General features: G+C 48.9%; 1 protein-coding gene across 12 annotated transcripts in view; it reads right to left on the bottom strand.

Moving 5' to 3' along the window:
- The window catches only part of Osbpl10 (oxysterol binding protein-like 10), a 260,005-nt gene that overhangs the window by 61,370 nt on the left and 175,766 nt on the right, over positions 1-22,869 (bottom strand). For all 12 annotated transcript variants that reach the window (XM_017596141.3, XM_063265640.1, XM_063265649.1 and 9 more), the window contains one exon: positions 2,618-2,828. In XM_017596141.3, the coding sequence (XP_017451630.1) occupies positions 2,618-2,828 (211 nt within the window). The remainder of the gene's footprint in view (positions 1-2,617; positions 2,829-22,869) is intronic.

Here is a 22,869-nt window from a genome sequence, read left to right as displayed (position 1 = left end):
CAGCTTCCCAGAAGACACTTGGAAACCTTACAGGAGATGGACTACTATGACGACACAAGGGGCAGGGGTAGATATCAGCAGAGTGCTTGCCTAGCGTGCACAAAGCCCTGGGTTCAGTTCCCAGCACTGCATAAAGTGTGGTTGGGAGGTAGAGGCAAGAAGACTAGAAGTTTAAGGTCCTTGGCCATGTATGAGAGTCTGTCTTTAAAATTCAAGTTGGGAGAGAAAGAGAGAGAGAGGTGGACAGAGTCGGGAAAGGAGAGGGAGTGTGGAGAGCTCTTGGTGCCGCCTTCTCAGATATTGGTAAGAATTTGACTTTGGGCTAGGACAAGGAAGTGGGCTCAGGAGGAGTACCCTGATGGGTCTTGTTGAGACCCTGAATACAGTAACCACATGACCTTTGCTTATGTCTTGTTTGTTCCTGAACTACTGTTTATGCTTTGGGACTGACCATATTCTTTGTATGTGCTTAGAATGATACAAAATAAACCCGCTTCAGCCTCAGCTCTGGCTGGAGTCATGTTACAGTGTTGTCTAATTGTCTTCTTCTTTCTTTAATCCTCCCTCACTCCCTTAAGACCCAGCTGACTGTCTGAGCTGGCTTAGTCAAGGGAGAAGGAGGTGGGAAGAGGGAGAGGGGTGTGTGTGTGTGTGCCTCAAAAATTCACTTTGATTATAAAAACACAGGGCAAGAATCAAAAAGCTAAGGCACGGTAAGCCAGAATTATACACAGGGGTGTTTGCTGAGCTACGGCAGCTGTGAAAACTCTGGACGGTTTTGCTTCCATTCGCCATCTTGGCCTTCCTTAGACAGAAGCACATCTTTACCAGTGTCTGTCAGGCTACTATGGCTCTGGCAACCCCTGAGCAGATGTTGAGCAAACACACTTTGTAACTCTCACCCTGATTTGTGAAGACCGGATGTAACAGGGGACTCCCTTTCTCATCAGAATGTGGTACACACTTAAACAGCGCGTGTTCATTGTTTTAGAAACCATTAGGTAGGAACGAGAGTCAGTCCTAGAGTTGGATCCAGAGGGGACCTATCAGGTTTCAGGTTCCCACTAATCCAGTCACTCGGGATGGCACAGTGGTAAGTGGAGATGCCTTCCAACTTCCAGCTGGCTTGACAAAATGATCATGGAGGATGGCTGGGGCTTGGGGAGACAGCTCGGTGGAGAAAGGGTTTGCTGTGCAACCTTGAGGGCTGAGTCTGACCTCTTGTGAGCAGGTCAAAATTAAAGAGCAGGCACCCGGGGCTGGGGATTTAGCTCAGTGGTAGAGCGCTTACCTAGGAAGCGCAAGGCCCTGGGTTCGGTCCCCAGCTCCGAAAAAAAGAACCAAAAAAAAAAAAAAAAAAAAAAGAGCAGGCACCCTCGTTGGAATTAGCGATCCAAGTGTCAGGAGGGCAGACATAGGTGGGTCCTTAGGCACCCTGTCTGGACAATCTGGTCTACTGTTCATTTTTAAAATGATTTACTTTTAATTATGCGTATGTGTGTGGCATGGAGGGAGGGGTGTGATGGATGCAGGGACATGAGTATAGGCATCTGTGGAGGCAAAGGGGACATCAGATTCCCGGGGCTGGAATTACAGTCAGCCATGTGCCAACTGATGTGGACACTGGGAACCCAGCTCTACCAAGGGCTCTTAACCCGGAGACAACTCTACCCCCGCCCCAATCCCCCCAGAGTATTCTTATAACCTATCCGAAGCCTGAAATCATTTATTTATTAGGTTTGGGTTTTGGTTTGTCCTGAGACAGAGTATTGAACCATCTCCCCTCAAGCTATTTCCATCTTCAGTATTGAATTTACCCTTCAGTGATGTCTTTCTGCCTGCTTACTAGCTACTCCTCAGAGAGGACTGAATTCTCTCAGAGCCCTATGCTCCTGCCCCTGGCTTTTAGAAGAGGAACTAGCAATGCTTCTGGAACGTTCTTCAGCAAAATCCTCCCACATGACCAGCCCCCATGGGAGGCCAGCATGACACTGTCCCTAAAGGGATTCGCATGAACCCATCCTTTAGAGGGAGCAAACGGGATGGAAAGGAGAGGTCACGTGTAGCATCTGTCACCTGTTGTGGCTGCTAACCTGTAAAGGATGGACGCAATGGAAACACGGGGTGAAGGGCACTCGGTGACAACTCTGAAAGGTGACACGCTGAGGATGGGAGTCACAGACAGAATAAAACACCAGGGCCAGGCTGCCAGATCCACGAGGACACTTGACAGCCCTCGGGTACACAGTGGGTGCATTTTTACAGGATGGTACACCACTGGGGAGGAGGGACGGAGACTTAACTGGACCAAAAGATAGCTGGGTGGATAGAGAAAAAGTAGGGCATGGCGGTCCACACCTATAACTGCCACGCTAAGAATCCTAAGGCAGGAGGATCAGCATAAGAGCAAGGCTAGCCTAGGCTACGTAGTGAGTTCAAAGCCACCCTGAACATTAACATCCTCTCCCAGGAAACTAAGAATAAATGAATGGGCGGGATGGCACGGGAGGCACACGAAGGTCATCAAGGCGAAGGCACAGGATGAGGCGCACACATGTAGTCAGGGGAGCACCCATCTCAAGGAGACAAGCTCGGGGGCTGGGAGCAAAGCACTCACCTGAGGCTCCTGGCTTGTGGCTGGGTGGGCCAGCCTGGCGCACGCTCTGCTGGAGCAGGGTGAGGCACTCCCCGAGACAGCTGAGGGTGGCGGCGGAGGTAGCCTTCAGTAGAAGCAGGTCCTGGTCCAAGGCAGTGAGGGGGCCTGAGCCTGGCAGGGACTCGATGGCATGCACGAGGTTCTTCTGCTGGCCTTCCACCTGGTTCATCATCTAGAAAACAAAGACTCGGGATGAAGGGAGGTTTGAGAGAGAGAGAGAGAGAGAGAGAGAGAGAGAGAGAGAGAGAGAGAGACTCCAAGCCCACATGGAAGGTGCTGGATGGAGCTAGATGGAGCTGGATGGAGCTGGATGGAACTGCATGGAGCTGGACAGAACTGGATGAAGCTGGATGGAGCTGGACGGAAGCAGTGAGCTCTGCCTATAGGGTGTTCTTCCCATGCTTGGCCTTTACGGTGCCTGGGTCTGGATTTATGCCCCAAACACTGACCCAAAGAGAATGTTGGAATGCCGCAGAGCTGAAAGGGATGGCAGACCATGGGGCACTACTTTACAGGGATTCAGGAAATGAGTCAATAGTAATTACATTAAAAGCCAGAAGCCCTGGAGTATGGAGATAGCTCAGTTGGTAAAGACCTCGCCTGGCATACACAAATCTCTGGGTTCAAGCCACAGCACCGCATAAAGCAAGGCATGGTGTTGTGTGCCTATAATCCCAGAGCTAGGAAGGTAGAGGCAGGAGGGTCAGAAGTTCAAGGTCATTCTCTACTATGTGATAAGTTCAAAGCCGGCCTAGGCTGTGAGATGCCTTGAAAGAAAATGCAGATCTTTGCAACCCTCCTCTACACTCTGCTTCTAGGGAGGGCTCTCCCTCTCTGAGCAAGGGTTGTTTCTCGATTTCCTTCCGGCTCCGGTCGGTCACTTCCAAGCACTGCCATCCCAAGCAGAGAGAAATTAGGAGCTGAAGTGAGAAAGGTCATGGTGAAGCCACTGCCACACCATCCCACTCCACACATAGGACATAAACTACATAAGACAAACATTCTGTCACCAGGTAAGGCATGGGGAAGAGGAGGGCAGCCAGGAACAGTAGACTCAGCCCTAAGCCCTGGCTCAGCCCATACAAAACTTAAGGAAGCCTCCTCGTGGCCTGCCTTCAGTTGGCCAGCTTATCAGAAGGCAAACAGCAGCCTGACTGTGTCTTTGCATGTGGAGAGAGCACTCCACGGGGAGCTAGCAGAGTACTTGACGGTTTTCTTGTGCCATTTGGGCCCCTTGTGTTTTACGGCTTGTCACATTGAGGAGGCGGCTGCACATAAAGTGCTGAGGACCATCTAAAGGACAATTAGTCATTGCAAGGAGAGGGTGAGAGCGACGGCCCAAGGTCAGGGGGCTGCTGACACAGCCAGCCAGCGTCTGGGATGCACACACTGGCCCATTGCTCTTTGGGCTTTCCCACAAAACCTGTTCTCAATCTAGAGTGACATTCCCTGCTCCGTCCCTCTCAATCCCAGAGGATTCCTGTCACCAGCATGGTGGGTGGAGCTGGGAAGAAGTAGCAAGTGTAAGAGCTCTACAGCTGGGCCCATCGCTCTCCCGTGTTTGATTCCATAGGCCCATGGGCCTGAGCACTTGGTCCACAGCTAGGCGCTGCTGTTACGGGTTTAGGGGAGCCTTGTGGATGTGGAAGAAGGAGCTCATTAGGGGATGGGCCTGGAGGGTGTGTAGCCCATTCTGCTTCTGTTCTCTGAAAGGTGAGCAAACGGCTGTATCACCCCCACTGCCGAATAGCTGTGTCTCCGCTGGCACCACTGACTCCTCACGGCATGAGCTAAAATGAACCTCTCTTCCCTTAAGTTGCTTCTTGTCAGATATTTTTGTCACAAAGAAAAGCAGAAGACTGGAGAGATGGCTCAGCGGTTAAGAGCACTGATTGCTCTTCCAGAGGTCCCGAGTTCAAATCCCAGCAACCACATGGTGGCTCACAGCCATCTGTAATGAGATCTGATGCCCTCTTCTGGTGTGTCTGAAGACAGCTATAGTGTACTTCTAATAAATAAACAAATCTTTAAAAAAAGAAAAGAAAGAAAAGCAGCAAATACGCCAAGCATGGGCTCCCAGCCATGTTTGCTTTGAAAACAAATGCCATTTTCTATTATTTGTGTACTTGTGTGCCCAAAAAAAAAGCTCATCTGGGTTGGGGAGATGCTCTGTCAGCCCAGTGCCTGTTGGGCAAGCTTGGGGACCTGGGTTTGATTCCTAGAAGCCACATCAAGAAGTGCGTCCCTGTAACCACAGGAAGATCAATCCCTAGAGCAGGCTGGCCGGTTAGCCCAGGCTAACTGGCAAACCTAAGGTCCAGTGAGAGACTGTCTCAAAAAGTATGACACAGAGAGATTACAGTAGATACACAGTGTTGACCTCCAGTCTACACACACAGGCATACAAAAGCATACACATGTACACGCACACACATGCACATATACACAGCATATTCTCTCTCTTCCCCCATCCATTTCAATTTCACAGGGTCATAAAAACACCGCAGAGACACCATCTGGATCCCCCCTCACTTTACTGTGCATACCCCTAATCTGGCTGTGCAGTTTGGCCTCTGCAGCTCAGAGAGGCTGCACCAGCCATTCTGCCCCGCTGGACAGCACCTGAGACACCGCAGGGCTCAGCTGGATTTTTTCTCTGCCTCCTCCAGGAAGCTTCTTGAATCAATCTAAATTAACACCGTGGCCTAGGGCTGAGGGTGCAGTTCTGGGGAGATGGTGGAGGTGATAGGATACTTGCCCAGCATGCAAAGCCCTGGGTTTGATCCCAGTACCGTGTGAATTGAGCGTATATACCCTCACACACCTAGACCCAGCCCTCAGGAGTGGAGATGGTCAATCTCAGCCATGTCAAAAATTCAAGGAAGCCAAAGACCAGTTTAAAAAAGGAAAAGAATTGCAATTCAGGCTGAGTTCCTGCACCCCTCCTCGGCAGCTTGAGCTTCTAAAGCATTGATCCCCTCTGACAGCAGGCGTTGGCTCTGCTCTGTGACACTGGTCTGTGGATGGGGGACCACTGTCACCACTGTGCACCCACAAATCCCAGATGCGGACTGAAAAACCGAGTCCCAACATTGACGTTCTCTCATCGAAGTGCAGGGGGATTTATTTAGGACCCAAAGTTTAAAGTTTAAACCGCCCTGCTCAATAAGCAAACAGGGTTTTGGCCTTCTAAGTCCTTTAGTTCACTAAGGAACCATATCTTTTTTTAAAATCAGTTTCGGCTTGCCAAGAGATACCACCAAATGGTTAAGTTTAACGTCAAACAAGATAAAATATCGAAGTGGCTGCTGACGGCCAACTATATGTAAATCTGCTAACAGAGAAAATGGAATTTTATACTATTAGTAGGACTCAGCACTTTCTCAAAATTCTTACCATAAAACTTAGTCTTGGAAAAATGATGTGTCCCCTCCCCACCAAGAACATAATGGTGAAGGCCATAATCAATTTTTTTTTTTTTTTTTTTTTTACTGTTACAAACGGTGCTTTAAAGCTTAACAAGAAAGATAAGCAAGAAGGAGCGGCCAGTGGATATGGAATATTCTCAGTTTAATCAACAAAGAGACCCATATTCCAATGATATCGTACAGTATGAATACTTGCTATTCTGTAAGCATGAGCCATTATGCACAAAACAGGCTGATGGGATACCCTATTCTACTGCCACAGAAGCCTGTGTCCAGAGATGGGGCCGCACATCAGCTCTCTCAAAGCATTCAGCAGGATCTACCAAGAGCCAGGACCAGAGGCAGGGAGACCTTAGGCTAAGGTACTTGGAAGCGGGGTTGGGGCTTCTGTTTACAAGGCTAGAGATACCCTGGGACCCAGTGGGAGAGGGACGGGGTGGACCTGCAAGCCTCTGCCCTGGGACCTAATTATGTTTAAATGTCAACAGCACCCCCTGGAGCAACTCTGTACCTGGCAGAAGGCATCTATTGGCTTTCATCACCATTCTCCATAAACTGAGCATGAAGATAACCAGAAGAAAACTCCAGTTCCTGAGGGTGTGGCGGCCCCTTCTGCCCTCCATGGGCATTGCACACACTGTGCACAGTGCAGGGGAAACACCCACACACAGAAAAGAAAAGAAAACCCAGGGGTAGCAAGATGGCTTAGTGGGTAAAGACTCTTACTTACCACCAAGCCTAACCGGGACCTACATGGTGGGAAAAGAGAACCGACTCCTACAAGTTACCTTCTGACCTCCATGTGTATGCCAAGTCACACACCACACACACACACACACACACACACACACCACATACACACACATATCCCCAAACACACATACCACACCACATGCACACACACACACACATATCCCAAAACACACATACCACACCACATGCACACACACACACATATCCCAAACACACACACCACACACACCACACACACACCACATACACACCACATACACACACCACACACCACACACACCCACACACACACACTACATACACACACATATCCCAAACACACATACCACACACACCACACACACACACCACACCCACCACACACACACCACATACACACCACATACACACCACATACACACACACACACACATCCCAAACACACATACCACACACACATCCCAAACACACACACCACATACACACCACATACACACACACACACACACACACACACACACACACACACACACACAGAGCACTCTTTTTTTTTTTTAAAGAACAAAGCAAGTACAAATTTCGCCTTAAAGTCTGGTATTTGGCTTCTCAAGGGCACTACCCACCTGTAACATAGGCACAAAAATGGATCCCAAATTAAATGTCAAAGGCACATATAGATCAGGCTGCACTTCCCATATAACCCACTTCATAAAAGTAGGGAACCCATGGCCAGTTCCCACAGCACTTGCAGAGGCAACACGCAGTAAAGAATCAAATCAGGGGAGTCAGTGCTAACAGGGTCATTGGCTGCATGGAAACGTTGGATGCTGAAACCAGGAACAGTGCTCAGTAGCCCAAACCCACACGTTTAAATCCTCCTTGAAAAAGCTGAAGGAAGCTTCGGAGGGGGATGGGCGAACAAGGGCCTCCTCCGTCCCTGCTTCTTGCTTTTCTCAGCTGCAAACCTTCACGCTGGTAGTCGAGGTGTCTGCAAAGGCCAGTTACAACAAGGTCGGTCATCCGTCCCTTATGTAACACAGATCGCTGTGCCTCGTGACCACAGATTTCTCCTAGATCAGAAGCCAGGCCAGGCTGTATGCTTTGGTTGGCAGAGCCTACACGGGCTACCTGGGGCCTTCCGGAACTCAATCTACCCTGCTCGGAAGTAGTGACAACCCACCCCACTGACTAAGTAGCTTTACTGAGCATTTGTCCATAATTTTCTGAGCCACTGCTAAATCTCCACTTTGGGTCCAAGTGGCTAACCGGGGTATCCTTCTGTTTACTAACAGTCTTTGGAGACAAGCTAATCCATCCTTCATGGCTGAAAAAAATTCCACTGTGTTTGTATATGCACATGCACGTGTGTATGTGTGTATGTGTCTGGTATGTGTGGTATGTGTGTGTAGTGTGGTGGCCATGTATATGAAAGTGTGTGTGTGGTGTGTATATGCATGTGTATGAAAGTGTGTGGTATGTGTAGTGTATATGTGTGTGTGTGGTATGTGGTGTGTATAGTTTATGTGGATGAAAGTATTGTAGTGTGTTTGTGTGCATGTGTGTGGTATGTGTGTGTCGTGTATGTGTATATAGGTGTGTGTGTGTGTGTGTGTGTGTGTGTGTGTGTGTGATGTTTGTCCACTCCTCTGCTGTTGGACCCTAGACTGTTACTTCCTGATCTTTATCTAGTCTCAATCCAGCCCCCACACTGTGAACCAAACTTCCCATTCTTAGTATTCTGACCTTGTCTCCTCCCTCCAGAGACACAACCACTGCTCTGCGCCTGAGGAGCCCCTCCTTACCCCACCAAATACTGAACAATAAAAGTGACCTCGTCTGCTCAGTAGATTCTACTGTTAACATTTAGAGAGCTGGCTCACAAGTTAAGACCACTCGCCGCTTGTGCAGAGGACTGAGGTTCAACTCTCAGCCCCTATGTGGAGACTCACAACCATTCTGAGCTCAGTTCCAGGAGATCCAATCCGATGTCCTCTTCTGAGTGCCTCAGGTACCAGGCAAGCTTGCACAGACACACACACACACATACACACACAGGTAGACAAAACACTCCAATACATAGGATAAATGACTCTGTAGAGAACACCTAGAGGGCTGACATTGCCATGCAATGGCTTTTCCCATGATTTTCCTGTGCAATTCCACCCACCCTGCAACACCTCATCTTTGCTCCCTCCTACCCCAGAGAATACTGACCTGGAATAAGAGAGCTCGCTTTTCCGAGAATTCAAGGACACTTCCCATAATGCAAACCACAACCTCCTCCAGGCCAGTCCTAACCACCCTAGTGCTGTCGTCTAAAGCGACACTGCCCTCTCTCTCCACTGTGGCTTTCAGCCCACTGAGATGTGGCCCCAAAGAAACTGGAATTTCTCCCCCAAGAATCTCACAGTGGGAGAAGGAAAAGGCAGAAGGTTGGTGACCTAGAGAGGGACCCCTTGGAAGAGATCTCACAGTCTTGACCTGTCAGGTCACCTTGGCAGGAGAGAAGGGAGCCCGGAGCATTGTGGGTCAATGATAGGCAGGACCACCCTGACGGTACTGGTTAGCTACGGGGTTCCCCACCCCCACCCACTCCTGCCACTCCACCCTGCCCCATCTCATTTTGTTTTAGTAACTCAATTGCATGGTTCTTAAATGTGTTTTTTTGTTTGTTTTGTTTTGTTTCATTTTGTTTTGTTTTAGCTGACAATTGATCCTGCACCAGAACGCTCAGACACACCTGTGAGGGATTCCCGGGCAAGCAGACACAGCATCCTGGAGTCACTCCAGCTGGAAGTGGCTGGTCAGAAGCTGCATGAATGTATTCAGAGAGAGGACTCATTTCCAGACCTGGCAGGAGGGAGGTATTCACTACTGTTTGCTCAGTGCTGCTCTGGGTTCCCAGCCAATTTGCTTCGGATGTCGGAGGCCATTACTAACTTTGATTTCACAGAATGACTTAAACCATCTCTGTCCGCTCCCATGCCCGGGAGGCTGGACAGGAGAATGGCATTTTTCCATCTCAACATTATAACAGTTGGCCTTTGGCATGGGCTTTGTGAGGGAGGAAAGTGTGCCGGGTGGGACTGTCACTTCTGAGCCTGTTCCAGCTCCTCAGCGTAATGTCTGCTGGGCCAGGAAATTCCAGAGATGTTTATAAACTAGCTCATACTGCCCCAGGCAGAGGGCAGGGGGCAAAGGGCAAAAGCAACCGCACGCACACGCATGCACGCACACGCACACATGCACAGGCACATGCACAGGCACATGCACAGGCACATGCACACGCACACACATGTTCAAAGCCTTTCTGAAAAGGGCCAGCCTTGATTTCCTATGAATTTCACTTCCTTTTCTCCAACTTTTCTGAAACCACTACACTTCATCATGCCACCCCAGCTCCACACCACAGTAATACAAAATACAAATTTCCTCTTTCCAAATGCCTAAGAAGCCAGCCTGGAGGGACAAAAGTCTTGAGACAGTCGAGAGACCCAGGCTAGGGAGACCGCACAAGAGTGGGGTCCTGGGTTTGAATCTCCAACATCCCACGAAAACCCAGACGTGCGACTGGCGACACTGTCAGCCCGTGAAGATGGCTGCTCAGTACAGGGCAGTGTACTCTGTGTGTGGTGCTGGAGATCACACCCTAGGTCTCACACACACCAGGCAGACACTACCACTGAGCTACACCACCACTGAGCTACACCTTCAGTCGGGACCCTAGTTTTAGAACAAAAGCCCCATTCCCAAAGCCATCCCCATTACTCCTTATGTGTACATCAAGCCAGTTTTACTACATATCCCAGGCTAGCCCAGAGCTCATGTCCCTGTTGCCTGAGCCTCCTAAGAGTTGTATAGTGACAGGTGCGTATCAACATCCTGTATTCTTGCTGAAAGGAAAACTGAGGGAGTATTTTTAGAACCGTGTACAAGAAGCCACAAACATGACACCCCTGCTTTCACCGTGCCGTGTAACAAGTGTCTTTCTCACACAAGGTTTGCTGTGAGCTCATCTCTTTGGAAACAATGGACCCACCAGCAGCTTTGAAAGCTAAGACATTCCCTTCCCAGACAGAAACTTGCCAGCTGAGGAGCAAGCTCCTTTTGTGAGAGTGTGTCCTGTCTGTCCCAGGAAGGGATGGGCAGCAAAAGGAGAGACCGTCCTCCAGGGGAAGGCACCAAATTCTACCCACATCGCCGTTCCCTGCTCTTGGTGCAAAGGGCACCTAGGACACCCACCTCCCTGTATGCGTCTGAGGAGGACGACGGTTGCCTTCAAACTTGCAGTCAGGGCCAGGGCTGAAGCTCACACACTCTTCTGCGTATCCCCCATGCAGAATGGCTTCTTTCCTGACTCTGTTTTACCACAGGGGTCCCTCCCAACTAAGAGTCACAAAGCACAGAGAGAAACTTCTTTTTCATCCTCTACAATACTCACATTTCTAAATAAAAATTTAAGTTAAACTATAAAATATTTCTTTTTAAAAGGCTAAATAAATTATCTATCACGCATTAAAAATGTTAACATCTGGTACATGAACTTATTGTGAAAATGTGCGTACTCTTTATTTTTTATGAAACCAGTTATACAGCTGACTCTGTAAGGTGTGCGGCAGAGGACCAATTTTCTGTATGTGTGTGGCAGGGGACCGTGCGGCCAGACAGAAGAACTAGTAAGGTTGTAGCAAGTTCAGAAAACTGATAAATCTCCTAATTGAGAATGGCAGGAATAGGAACTAGATCCCCACGAAGAGGACCATGGCAACCGGTCATGTAGCATAAAAACCTAGAGTCTCCACGGCTGATGAGTATCTAGAGAGACCCTGAGTATTTAGCCAGTGAGCTTCCCTTCCTGGGCATCCCTTCCTGCAAAATGTATTTAATCCCTGGTTCACCCTGAGTAAGACATATGCATCTTCATCCGCCATGAATGCAACAGTTTGGACAAGCAAGGACCATCCCCTTCATCAGGGTCCGCCCCGGGGTGGGGCTTCGTCATACACACAGGCTCCCAGAAGGCCCCTGTCCCAGCCCCTCCTTCTGGCACTCGCTTGGAGCCAAATCGGATTCCCCCCTGTCCCAGGGCCTGCGGACTCCAGTTCCCAACTCTTCCCGGTTCCTGGGTCCGCAGGAACCACAGCCTCCCACCTCCCATTTTCACCCGGAGAAACACAGGCTGGGACCCCTCTCCCAGACTGCATTTTGTCTTCCCTGAGTGACGTGGGTGCTCCGGCATCTCAGAGGCAAGGCAGAAACGCAGAACGTATGGAGCCTTGCGAATTCTGTAAATAATGTCATCAGATCCATGGTACTACTTGAAATACGGCAGCTCACTCCACCAGACAGAGAGCCCACCACACAGCTCATAGCCCACCACATCCCTGCCCCGCACTACTGCAGGTCACACACACACACACACCCAACCCCGGGCCCACCAGCCATGCGTCACAATGATCTGTGACTTTTTGCTCTGGAATAAACCACAGTCCAGCACACCTCTCTGCAGCTAAGTCTCAGCACAGGTCACTGGAAGAGGATTTGCAGGGCCTTGTGGTACTTAGCATTCTATGGCCTCCAATAAACACCATGTGCTCCCCATTCGAAGAAAATGACCCCGACCTGTCCTTCGTCAGCAGCATGAGCTGCCCGTGTCACATGCCAGTGGCACTTTCTGCTTGATCAAGTTTATAATAAAAAGACTCCAACCCAGCCATCGTTTTAACCCCGTGTCCATGTCCTGATACAGATAATTTCTCAAGCCCGTCGGTGATGGCGCTCGCCTTTAATCCCAGCACTCCGGAGGCAGAGGCAGGGGGAACTCCGAGGCCAGCCTGGTCTACAGAGGGAGTGCCAGGACAGCCAAGGATACATTCTGGAGTCAAAGAAATGGCTTGGTGGGTAAAGATGGCTGCCACCAAGCCTGGTGACCCTAGAGCCCACACAGTGGAGAGAACCAGCTCCTGCTAGCTATCCTCTGACCTCCACAGGCAGGCTATAGCACACATGTGCCCAGATACGTACATACGCCAACACACACACACACACACACACACACACACACACACACACACATAAACAATGCTTTAAAAATGCTCGGGGCTGGGGATTTAGCTCAGTGGTAGAGCACTTACCTAGGAAGCACAAGGCCCTGGGTTCGGTCCCCAGCTCCAAAAAAAAGAACCAAAAAAAAAAAAAAAAAAAAAAAAAAAGCTCGTGTCCTGTAAACAAATTTAAAGCAAATAAGATTAAAGGGGAAACCAGATATGATGGTTCCAAATTGCAACACAGCACTAAAGTCTGAGGCAGAAGGACTGCCACGAGTTTGAGGCTAGCTTGAGCTATCCACTGAGTTCCAGGCCAGCTTGCGTTACGTTATGAGACCCCCAACTCAAAACAACAGCAGCTGCAAAAATACTAAAAGGAAGTCCAAGCATGTTTTCCCTTATAAGAGCAGAGGTGGAAGTGGACAGGTGGGTGTGGTCACCTGGTGATGGAGAGACTGTGAGGACCTGGGGACACAGATCTCTAAGAAACCAGACTTCCCTCCTGATAGGTCTGAGAGTCAATGAGAACCACTGCCTCAGGTCGTTACAAACTCACAGAACCAACATTCTCTTTAGACCTTCAGGCACCAGTTCTGAATGCTCTAAGTAAAAGCAGCTGTTCTCCTACCCACACCAGGTCCACCTGGAGCTCCAGGTGACACAGCTGGACATTTTCTCTGTGAGAAATGAAGACACCTGGCCATTACCCTGAGAGAACTGAAGACACCTTTGCTCTCTACACTTTCCCTACTCTCTTGCCTCTGGGATCTTGCTCTGAACTCTTAAGGCTCCTGAGTCCTCATGACTTATAAAGACACCATCCAGACAGGACACACAGGGCATAGTGTGGGAGATAAGCAACTTAGAACAGAGGAGAGGAATACATACATCCAACGGGGAAAGGGAGAAATCGTCAAAGAGATCACTAGAAAGGCTTTACCCTGCTCCTAGAGCCTCTGGGAGACACTCAGCAAACATCGTACCCATGTGTGATGTTTCTCCCCACCAATCAGATGCCATTACACATCTGCCAAATAAAACAAAATCCCCAAAGGCCAGCTTACCTCCGCCCTGGTGTGAACATGAGAATTCTCCTTACAGCGTCTTATAGACTGAACTTCCACAAGCCAAAGGTAAACATGTGAGAGCCTTTCCCTCATCTCTTCTCTCCTGTCATACACAATAAGCAGCCAAGCTCAGAGGCACTAAGTGTGCTGATAGTAAGCTTACGGCATTCACTAGCCACTTTTCTCAGTGCTATAACAAACCAAACCAAGTGCCACCTTTTGCACTTTATCCCCACCTCACGGGATTATGCAGCTCACATCCGAGATGAGTCTTTCCTCCTCGGTTACATTAACCTCTTTGGAAACACCTACATACTCAGAGGCAGGTCTGAGTCTCCCAGGTGATTCCAAACCCAGTCAGGTTGACGTCAAACACGGACTTTCATAGATCGCTTCCAGAAAAGTATTTTTCTTTTCCAAAAAGAGCAGGATGCCTCTGAGATTCCCTAAAGAAAAAAAACTCCACATCAAACCTCAGCTCTAACTGGATGTCCTGCTTGGGTCTGGAATCCCTACACTTGGGAGCCTGAGGCAGGAGGATTGCCATGAGTTCAAAGCTAGGGACATGGTTAGACCCTCTTCTCAAAACAACAAAGTTGAGATTCTAACCTCCGCTGCTGGTGGAACAGAGCCTGAAGTCAGCCAGCGAATGTCTGCTACTTGCTTTTGAAGTTTAATTACTGTGTTTGGTTCAGATATCCCCTCAGAGGTACACAAAGTTCTGAAACGAATCTCACGCCTGCCAATTACTTTCAAGATGAAAATGCATCTTGAGAAGGTGCTCCAAAGAGGGAAGCAATAGATCAGACCGGAACCTCACCCTCTAGGCAAACCCTTGACAGCTTCGGCACCCTGACAGATGACGCCCTGGAGAGAGAGAGAGGCACTCATCGGGAATCTGCTCTGTGAATCTGAAGGGGACAGTTGTATTCGGGGATAAGCCACTGGTAATTAAGATTTGCTGTGTCCCTACAGGGTAAATGGACCTGTGGCTATCATTTCACGAGAAAGAACATGAATTGCTCACACCGACTGCTTACAGCATAATCCTGGAGGTGCTCAAATGTAGAACAGAACCGTAGTCCATGGCTCACGGTGCTCGGCAAGACAGCCCTCACCGTTTGCAGGGGTGGAAATGGGGCCGGCACAAATCTGAATCCAAATCCATTCTCACTCCTTCCCCATTTCCTCTGACCTTGAGCATAGACAAAACGAAACACTAGCAAAACCCGCAAGTGAAGAAAGGAAATACAATCTCGGTTTGGGAGAAGAACAGGGGTGAGGTTGGGGATGGCGTTCGGGGCCATCTGAAGGCTAGGAACTTCAGGGTTCAGGAAACAAGGTTCTGTATTTTCCTTGAAGAAAGAGGGGAAACTCAATCATGTTAGCTCAAAAAAGGAGAAGAGTTACTGACGGTCATCGAAAAAATCCACCAGGAATGGGCTCCCCAATCCTCTCCTTCTGAGACATAACTATCTGGCCCTCCATCCCTCATCTCCATGTCCTCTGGTCTCCCCCACTCCAAGTCACTGTCTTGTTCATTAGGGAGCCTCCCACACCTCCGCCACCAGTGGCGCTAACAAGGCCAGCATTGGAGAGACTAGTACCCAGTTATGTGGCTTGGCTCCTCCTCTCCCAATTTAGGCTCAGCGAGAATGAACGCTGGCCTCAGGGAGGATGTTCCTGCTCCAGTCACCTGACACTGAGTACAGGGAGGACAGTGGTCATGTGACCCCTTCAATTCAGCGCCTCTCCTATCTATGGTTCGTTTGTTTGTTTGTGGGTTTTTGATTTTGTTGTTTGGCTTTTTGGTTTTTTGTTTAGGTTTACTAGGAGCATAGTTTTTTTTTTTTTTTTTTTTTGGTTCTTTTTTTCGGAGCTGGGGACCGAACCGAGGGCCTTGTGCCTCCTAGGTAAGCGCTCTACCACTGAGCTAAATCCCCAGCCCCGGAGCATAGATTTTTATTTTTTTACTTTGTGTATGTGCTAGTGTGTGCGTTCATGAGCAGGTGCATGCGACTGCATATAGAGGCCAGAGGTTGATGGCAGATGCCTTTCTCAATTACGTCTATATAATTTTTTGACACAGGGTTCTTCACTGGTTCGGCTAGACCGGCTGGCAGCTGGGCTCCAGGGATCTGCCTTTCTCCACACCCTGACGCTTGTGCACCAAGCACCTTACTCACAGCTTGCTACCCAGGCTGAACATTTTCACTTTAAATACTTATCTACCAATCAAAGGAACGACAAGATTAAATGAAGGCAATAGGTGATGTGATTTGCTTTGTGCTGATGACTTCTTAACCGTGTTTATTATTATCACATGTGCGTTCATGGGATGCCAGGGTTGCTGAGGTGCACAGCTGGAGGGAAGAGGACAACTGTGCAGGAACGATTCTTTCCTCCCACATTCATGTGCTGTCTTACTATCCCGTTGCCGTGATAAATCACTGTGACCCAGGCAACTTATAGAAGAGTTTACCTGGGCTTATGGTTTCACAGGGTTAGAGTCCATGACTGCAGAGCAAAGGTGGAGAGGCAGCAACAGCGAGTGCTCACACCTCGATCCACAAGCAGGAGGCAGAGAGCATACTGGAAACCACTCCAGACTCTTAAAACCTCAGTGACAACCCTCCCCCAGAAAGGCCACACCTCCTAATCCTTCCCAAACGGTTCCAAGAACTGAGGACCAAGTATTCAAACATATGACCCCATGGGGTTGGCTGGGACACTCTCATTCTGACTACCGCACACAAGTTCCAGGGATCTAGCTTAGGTCTCCAGGCTTGAATAGCAAGCCAACTCACCAGCCTCAATAATGACATTTAACTCAATATAGAAGTCACAAGATATGATGATGATTTGTATTGGGGGTGGGTGTAGGAAAGAAGACAGGGTCTCTCTCTGGGTCTCTCTCTCTCTCTGTCTCTCTCTGTCTCTCTGCCTCTCTCTCTGTCTCTCTCTCTGCCTCTCTCTCTGCCTCTCTCTCTGTCTCTCTGTCTCTCTGCCTCTCTCTGTCTCTGTCTGTCTCTCTTTCTCTGTCTCTGTCTGTCTGTCTGTCTGTCTCTCTCTCTGTCTCTCTCTCTCTCTCTCTCTCTCTCTCTCTCTCTCTCTCTGGCTCCCCCAGCCTCCACAACTGGCCTTAAACTCCTGGCTCCCAGGACCCTTCCATTTCAGCTCCTGAGCAGGTGAGCTCCCTGGTGAGCCTCACTGTGTCTGGCTTCAAACAGCTAGACTTGAGTCAGCCACAACATCACTTAACACTTTCTGTCAGAAACAATTATTCAGACAGTGAGGCATTTCTCTAAACCAATGCCAGTGTGACACGTGTCCCAGGGCTACACGGTTTCCAGTCAGAAGATCCCTGAATGTCCTAACGCATGGCTGACACACACCTCTGAGGATCACACACCATCACCAGCCCAGAGCACGCCACCTCTTCCTGTCACTTACAGTACGGACTCCTCGGAACTAAACGGCAGAAGAGAAAGGGCTCAGTTTGTGTCCTTTCAGCTCACCTTTCCTCTGGCGATCTCTAAGATCTAGAGAACAACCCGATTTGCACTGCTGTCTGCTCCTTCACATGAAGTCCACAGGTCTAACACTTCAATTAACTTCGTGAAAACTTAAATTACCACAAGGAGCTCTGGCTTTTGCTCTCTCAGGAGGCAATTCTCCTTCGAGCACTCTCTGGCTCCCTCATGCAGTGGCGATTAAAGCAGCCCTGGGGTCACAGAAATAATCTTCTTCCCTTCGTCGCAAAACAAGCGAAAAAGACAATGCTGGGCCCAGAAAGCACAGAATAGGAAAAAATAAACCAAAGGGAGGTTTCACTGTCTTTGCCCACCCTGGGCAAGCCACTGCTGGCTTGATGTCAGCTCTCTTCTGCTCCCGTCCCAGCATGCCAGCCTCATTCCTTAGGTCAACACCCCCCAGGTCAGGCTCCTGAAGGCTCCATGAAGCCTTCTTCACTGTCAGCCTTTCCAGTGTGTGCCTTCCCACATCCAGGTCTGAAATCACAATGCCCCAGGTTCTCAAAGCTCTTGCTTCCCCTTACAGCACTTGGGGTGCACACAGAAGGCCAAAGCCTGTTTTCTTGGCATTCAGCTGGTACAGGTTGATGCCAGTCAAGCCCCCAGGGAGCCCTAAACACCCATGCTCAAGGCTTTCGATTCTGTCTGCCCCAGAGATGCTGCTCTTTCTCAGTAATTATTTTTTTTTTAATCAACGGTTGAGGCTAATTGTAGCTAATCATGGCATCTGCAATAGGAAAACACATTTCCTTTCCGGTCCAGAAAATACTCAGACCATCTTTCTCCTGACTTGCCAGGGTTCTGTTAACTCACCACCTTTAAATGAAGCTTTTAGTAAATACCTACATAGCTGCCTTTCAGCTATTTTTTCACTCATGTTTCCCAACTGCAGAAGAAACACCTGCTGTAATTCTTTCCACACTACAGTGGAAATAGATATTTGACTCTGGGGATAAATTGGCTTTATTTCAGCATATATTTAGAAGCAGTGAAAGGTAGGGTCAGACCGAGTGAGGCCACATGGTTCTCTTCCACGGCAGCTGGCTGCAGCCCTCGCCCTCTGTCCCACACCAATACATCAAAGCCCCTAATACTGCACGCAAATGGCGGTCCCTGGAGCAAACACAGTTTACCATGTTACTCTCAGCGGAAACAAATGCCAGATTTTTAACAAAGTTGCCTTCATTTAAGGGGCATTTTTCAGCCTTCTCATGAGTAGCTAACAGGCCCTCTGAAAAGCAGGGTTCACCGTCTTAAAAACAAAGGCCATTTTGCTTTCTCCAGCACTGTTCTGGGATCACCACAGGACAGGCACCTTTGCCAGACACTGCCCTCACAGGTCAAAAAGGCTAGTGATGCACTGGCTGGCAAGAGTTAGAGAAGGAACAAAGGGGTCTATAAGGCCTGGTCCCTTAAAGGGTCCAAGGAGGAGCACAGACCTTGCATGTCAAGGAGGAGCCATGTTAAAGTAAACCTCTGTGGCAAACCAGGGCTGCCAGTAGGAGGGGATTCTGGGAAGGGTGAGGCCGGTGAAGATGATGGTGAAGACGGAGATGCCCCTCGGGCTGAAGCTGGTGGTTCCTAGCCTCCCTCTGAGGAACCTAACTTCACTCAGCACAGAGTTACCCTTCCAAGAACAAACAAAACAAAAGAAACACAGTGACAGTATGACTTTAGTTAAGTGTCTTAAAGTAGTAAAAACACCTCATGGGTCCTTAAAGAAGCATCTAGAATCCGTTGTCTTAAGATGATACCTGAGAATTCAGGGGTGGGGGGAGACGGGGCTGGGGAGGGGTGGGGTGAGAGAGAAGGAGACCGGGGAGCTGGGTGGGAAGGATCTGAGAGGGGGAGGGTAAAAAGATCTCAATGGGGTTTTCAAAGGACATAATGATACACACAGATACAATGAATACAAGATCTCAATGGGGTTTTCAAAGGATATAATGATACACACAGATACAATGAATACACATATTTAATGGCCAGTTTCTCTACCTAGAAGCATCTTCCTAAGGAAAGGGCCCTTGACTTTCAGTAAATTCTCAGAGGGACTTGTGGCTGACGATCAATCAATCACTAAGAAAAATAAAGTGTAAAGGTGTCTCCAGGCCCAGGGATGTGAGGCAAAGGCTCCTGGTACAGGCAGAGGCTTTTCCTAGTCAAAGAGGCTACAGCCAAGCCTAGATTCAAGCCTAGACTGGTGGGGGGAGGGCGATGTCTGCTTTTCCTTTCTTGTGGGAAAAGGAGCAGCTATGCCAACCCTACTACACACTGTGACACCCCACGGCCGTATCAGCCAATGTAAAGGCTTGGTGGTGGTGTCTGTATGTTTTGTTTTTGCCATTCTGAAGAACGATTGTCAACCACATCAGGATTCCTCTGCACCTAACCAGACACCACACACCCTCTGCTCTGCGTGAGGCTCACCCCACCCGCGTGTTTCCTGTCTGCTGCCAGCTACCCTGTCTACACACGTATTTATCACTTCTCTAAAGCTGTGACTGGCAGGAAGCAGCATAAGGGAAGGCTTCACATGGCTTACAACTGGAAGGGACGCAGCCCAGCCTAGAGAGGAGTCGGAAGTCTAAAGCACGATTGAAGACGGAAGCAGAGGGCGGATAGGAAGTAGGACCGGGCAGTGACGCCTCAAGTCCCACCCCCAGTAACACACTTCTTCCGGTGAGGCTCCACCTCCTGAAGGTTCCAGAATCCTTTAAGACATCTTCACCAGTTCAAACACTTGAGCCTGGGGCTGAGGCACATTTCACATTTTAAGCCATAGCAGGGCCCTTGGCTTCATGGGAAGGTGGTGATATAGAGAGCTGAAGGAGCGGGGTCACTCCCAGCGAGGCAGTTTAAAGATGGAGGAGCAGCAGGCACTGGGGTTGAGAACGTAGCTTCAGATCCTCTAACCACAACCTCAGGCACATTACTTCAAATCGCCTCGGGTTCCTTTCCTACAAAATGGGACTCACTGATAGCTGTCAATCACTCAGGCTCTCACAGGATGACTAACTCCACAACACAGTTGGAAACACTCCTGAGGGGTGGGAGGACTGGGCAAAGCTCTACAGCTATTATGGATATCATGAGGGTTCAGTGAGAAGACAGAGAAGCATTTGGAACAGCAGGAGATGTGAAGGGAACTGGAAAAAAAAGGACCCAGGACAAGATGAGGGCTAACATCAGCAGAAAAACAAACAAACAAAAGTAGGGAATTTTTGTTCTGGGTTAATTTTAGCCAAATTCTATAAAACTTGTTTAATTTTAGTACTAATATATGGGCTGGGGATGCCCCTCAGTCAGAAGGATGTTTGCTTAGCATGCACAAAGCCTTAGGTTCCGTCCCCAGCATAATCCCAGCACACCTGATGCACACCTGTAATCCCAGCACACCTGGTGCACACCTGTAACCCCAGCACACCTGGTGCACACCTGTAATCCCCAGCACACCTGGTGCACACCTGTAATCCCCAGCACACCTGGTGCACATCTGTAATCCCCAGCACACCTGGTGCACACCTGTGACCCCAGCACACCTGGTGCACACCTGTAACTAGGAAGTGACTGCTACAGAGTCAGAAGTTCAGGGCCATCCACAGCTACAGGCCATGTTCAATACCAGTTAGGTCCTCACTCATAAATCTTAAATCATGCACCGTTCAGAGGAACGTGACAACAATCTCACTCCAAGGCCAGCCATAAAATGAAGAAGAGAAGCAGAGCACTGCAGTGCGTGTCTGTAAAGCCACCACCTGGGAAGCTAAAGCAAAAGGATTGGCCTGAGTTGACACCAGCCTGGGCTATACAGTCATACCCAGTATCAAGAACATTTTAAAGGCCTGGTTATGTGGCTTAGTATCAGAGCGCTTGTGTATCAGGCATGAGGTTCTTGGTTCAAGCTCCAATACTTAGAAAAACAAGGCAAAACAATCTATTCAATATAAAACATATTAGAGAGCTCTGTGTAGGACTGCTCGCTTAAAGCAGTTTTAAAATAAATCAATAACTTTACTCAGTCGATTATGGCCAATTCTTATCAGTCAGAGCCTCTGGTCACATGCTCATCAGCACAAATGTCACTGCAGGATTCAGGCTCCTTCGCCAAAGTCTTTGGAAAGCAAGAGAGCCCATCCCTGTGGTAGAAAGCAGCTCCTTCATTACGTCTTCATCACCTGTGTGACGGCAGGAACAAGACACACAGGTGCATATGCACACGTAAACATACTTGCCACACACACACCACACACACATGCACACACACACAACACACACATGCACACATACACGCATGCACACACCACACACACATGCACACACACACACAAACATACATCATTGCCCTTTGGTCAACTAGAGTTCAAAACACTAAACAAACAAAAGAAACTTCAGAATAAAGAACTCCAAAAATTTTTTGGTTTTATTTTGTTTTACACCTAACTTTATTAGTTTATTTATGTGAATCTGCCTGCAGAGTACTCTGAACTACCAGTATGCGCTCAGAAGCCAGAAGATAGCACTGGGTCCCCTGATATTGGAGTTGTAAGCAGCTGTGAGCCACCATGTGGGTGCTGAAAATTGAACCCGGGTTCTCTGTAAGAACAGCCATCACTCTTAACCACTGAGCCAGCGCTCCGGCCCCAGAATTCCTAAGTTTTAAACTCCTAAGTTTAAACTTAAGTTCAGAACTAAATTGTTCCGAGAAGCATGAAGGAATCTCTCCCCAAAGCCAGATGACATGGCCCGTGTGTTTCCAGCACCCAGGAGGCTGGGACTGAGGCTCTCCTTGAGTTCGAAACCACCCTGGGCTACATCGTGAGACAAAACAAAATGGAATCAAGGTCTGTGTTGTAGGCTCATGCAGTGCCGCGGTGCGTGTGTGGGCAGAAGACACCCTACGAGATCTGTTCTCTCCTTCAAGGGACTGAGGGATCGAACTCAGTTTCCCAGGCTTCATAGCAAAAACCTTTCCCCCCTGAGCACTCTTGAGAGGATGTACAAACACGTTCTGGCCGGTCTACTTCCCTAAGCAGCTCTGGGTCGGTGTGGAGCTTGTGACGGAAGCCAGGCTAGGGTAGAAGGACATCAGAGAGCTGTGGCTCAGCTGTGACCCCATTCATGAACCAAGATTGAACGTGGATCAACTAAGACTGCCCTGAATTTCATAACAGAGGGCACGACTGGAAGTCACACTGCCATGCTTCCTGCCATGAAGATAATGAACTAAAACCTCTGCACTCTAAGTGCTCAGATGAAATGTTTTTCTTTATAAGAGTTGCTGTGGCCCTGGTCTCCTCACAGAAATGAAGCCCTAACTAAGACAAGGTGTCAGAGCTGGGATTTGAACTCCATCCTGCACCACTGACCCTTGGCACACAAGCCTGCAGACCTTTCAATCCCTGGAAT

Source organism: Rattus norvegicus, chromosome 8 (assembly GCF_036323735.1).
Source record: "Rattus norvegicus strain BN/NHsdMcwi chromosome 8, GRCr8, whole genome shotgun sequence".
Lineage (NCBI taxonomy): Eukaryota > Metazoa > Chordata > Mammalia > Rodentia > Muridae > Rattus > Rattus norvegicus.
Note: the sequence above shows the minus strand (reverse complement) of the source record. Positions and strands in the feature narration are given on the sequence as shown.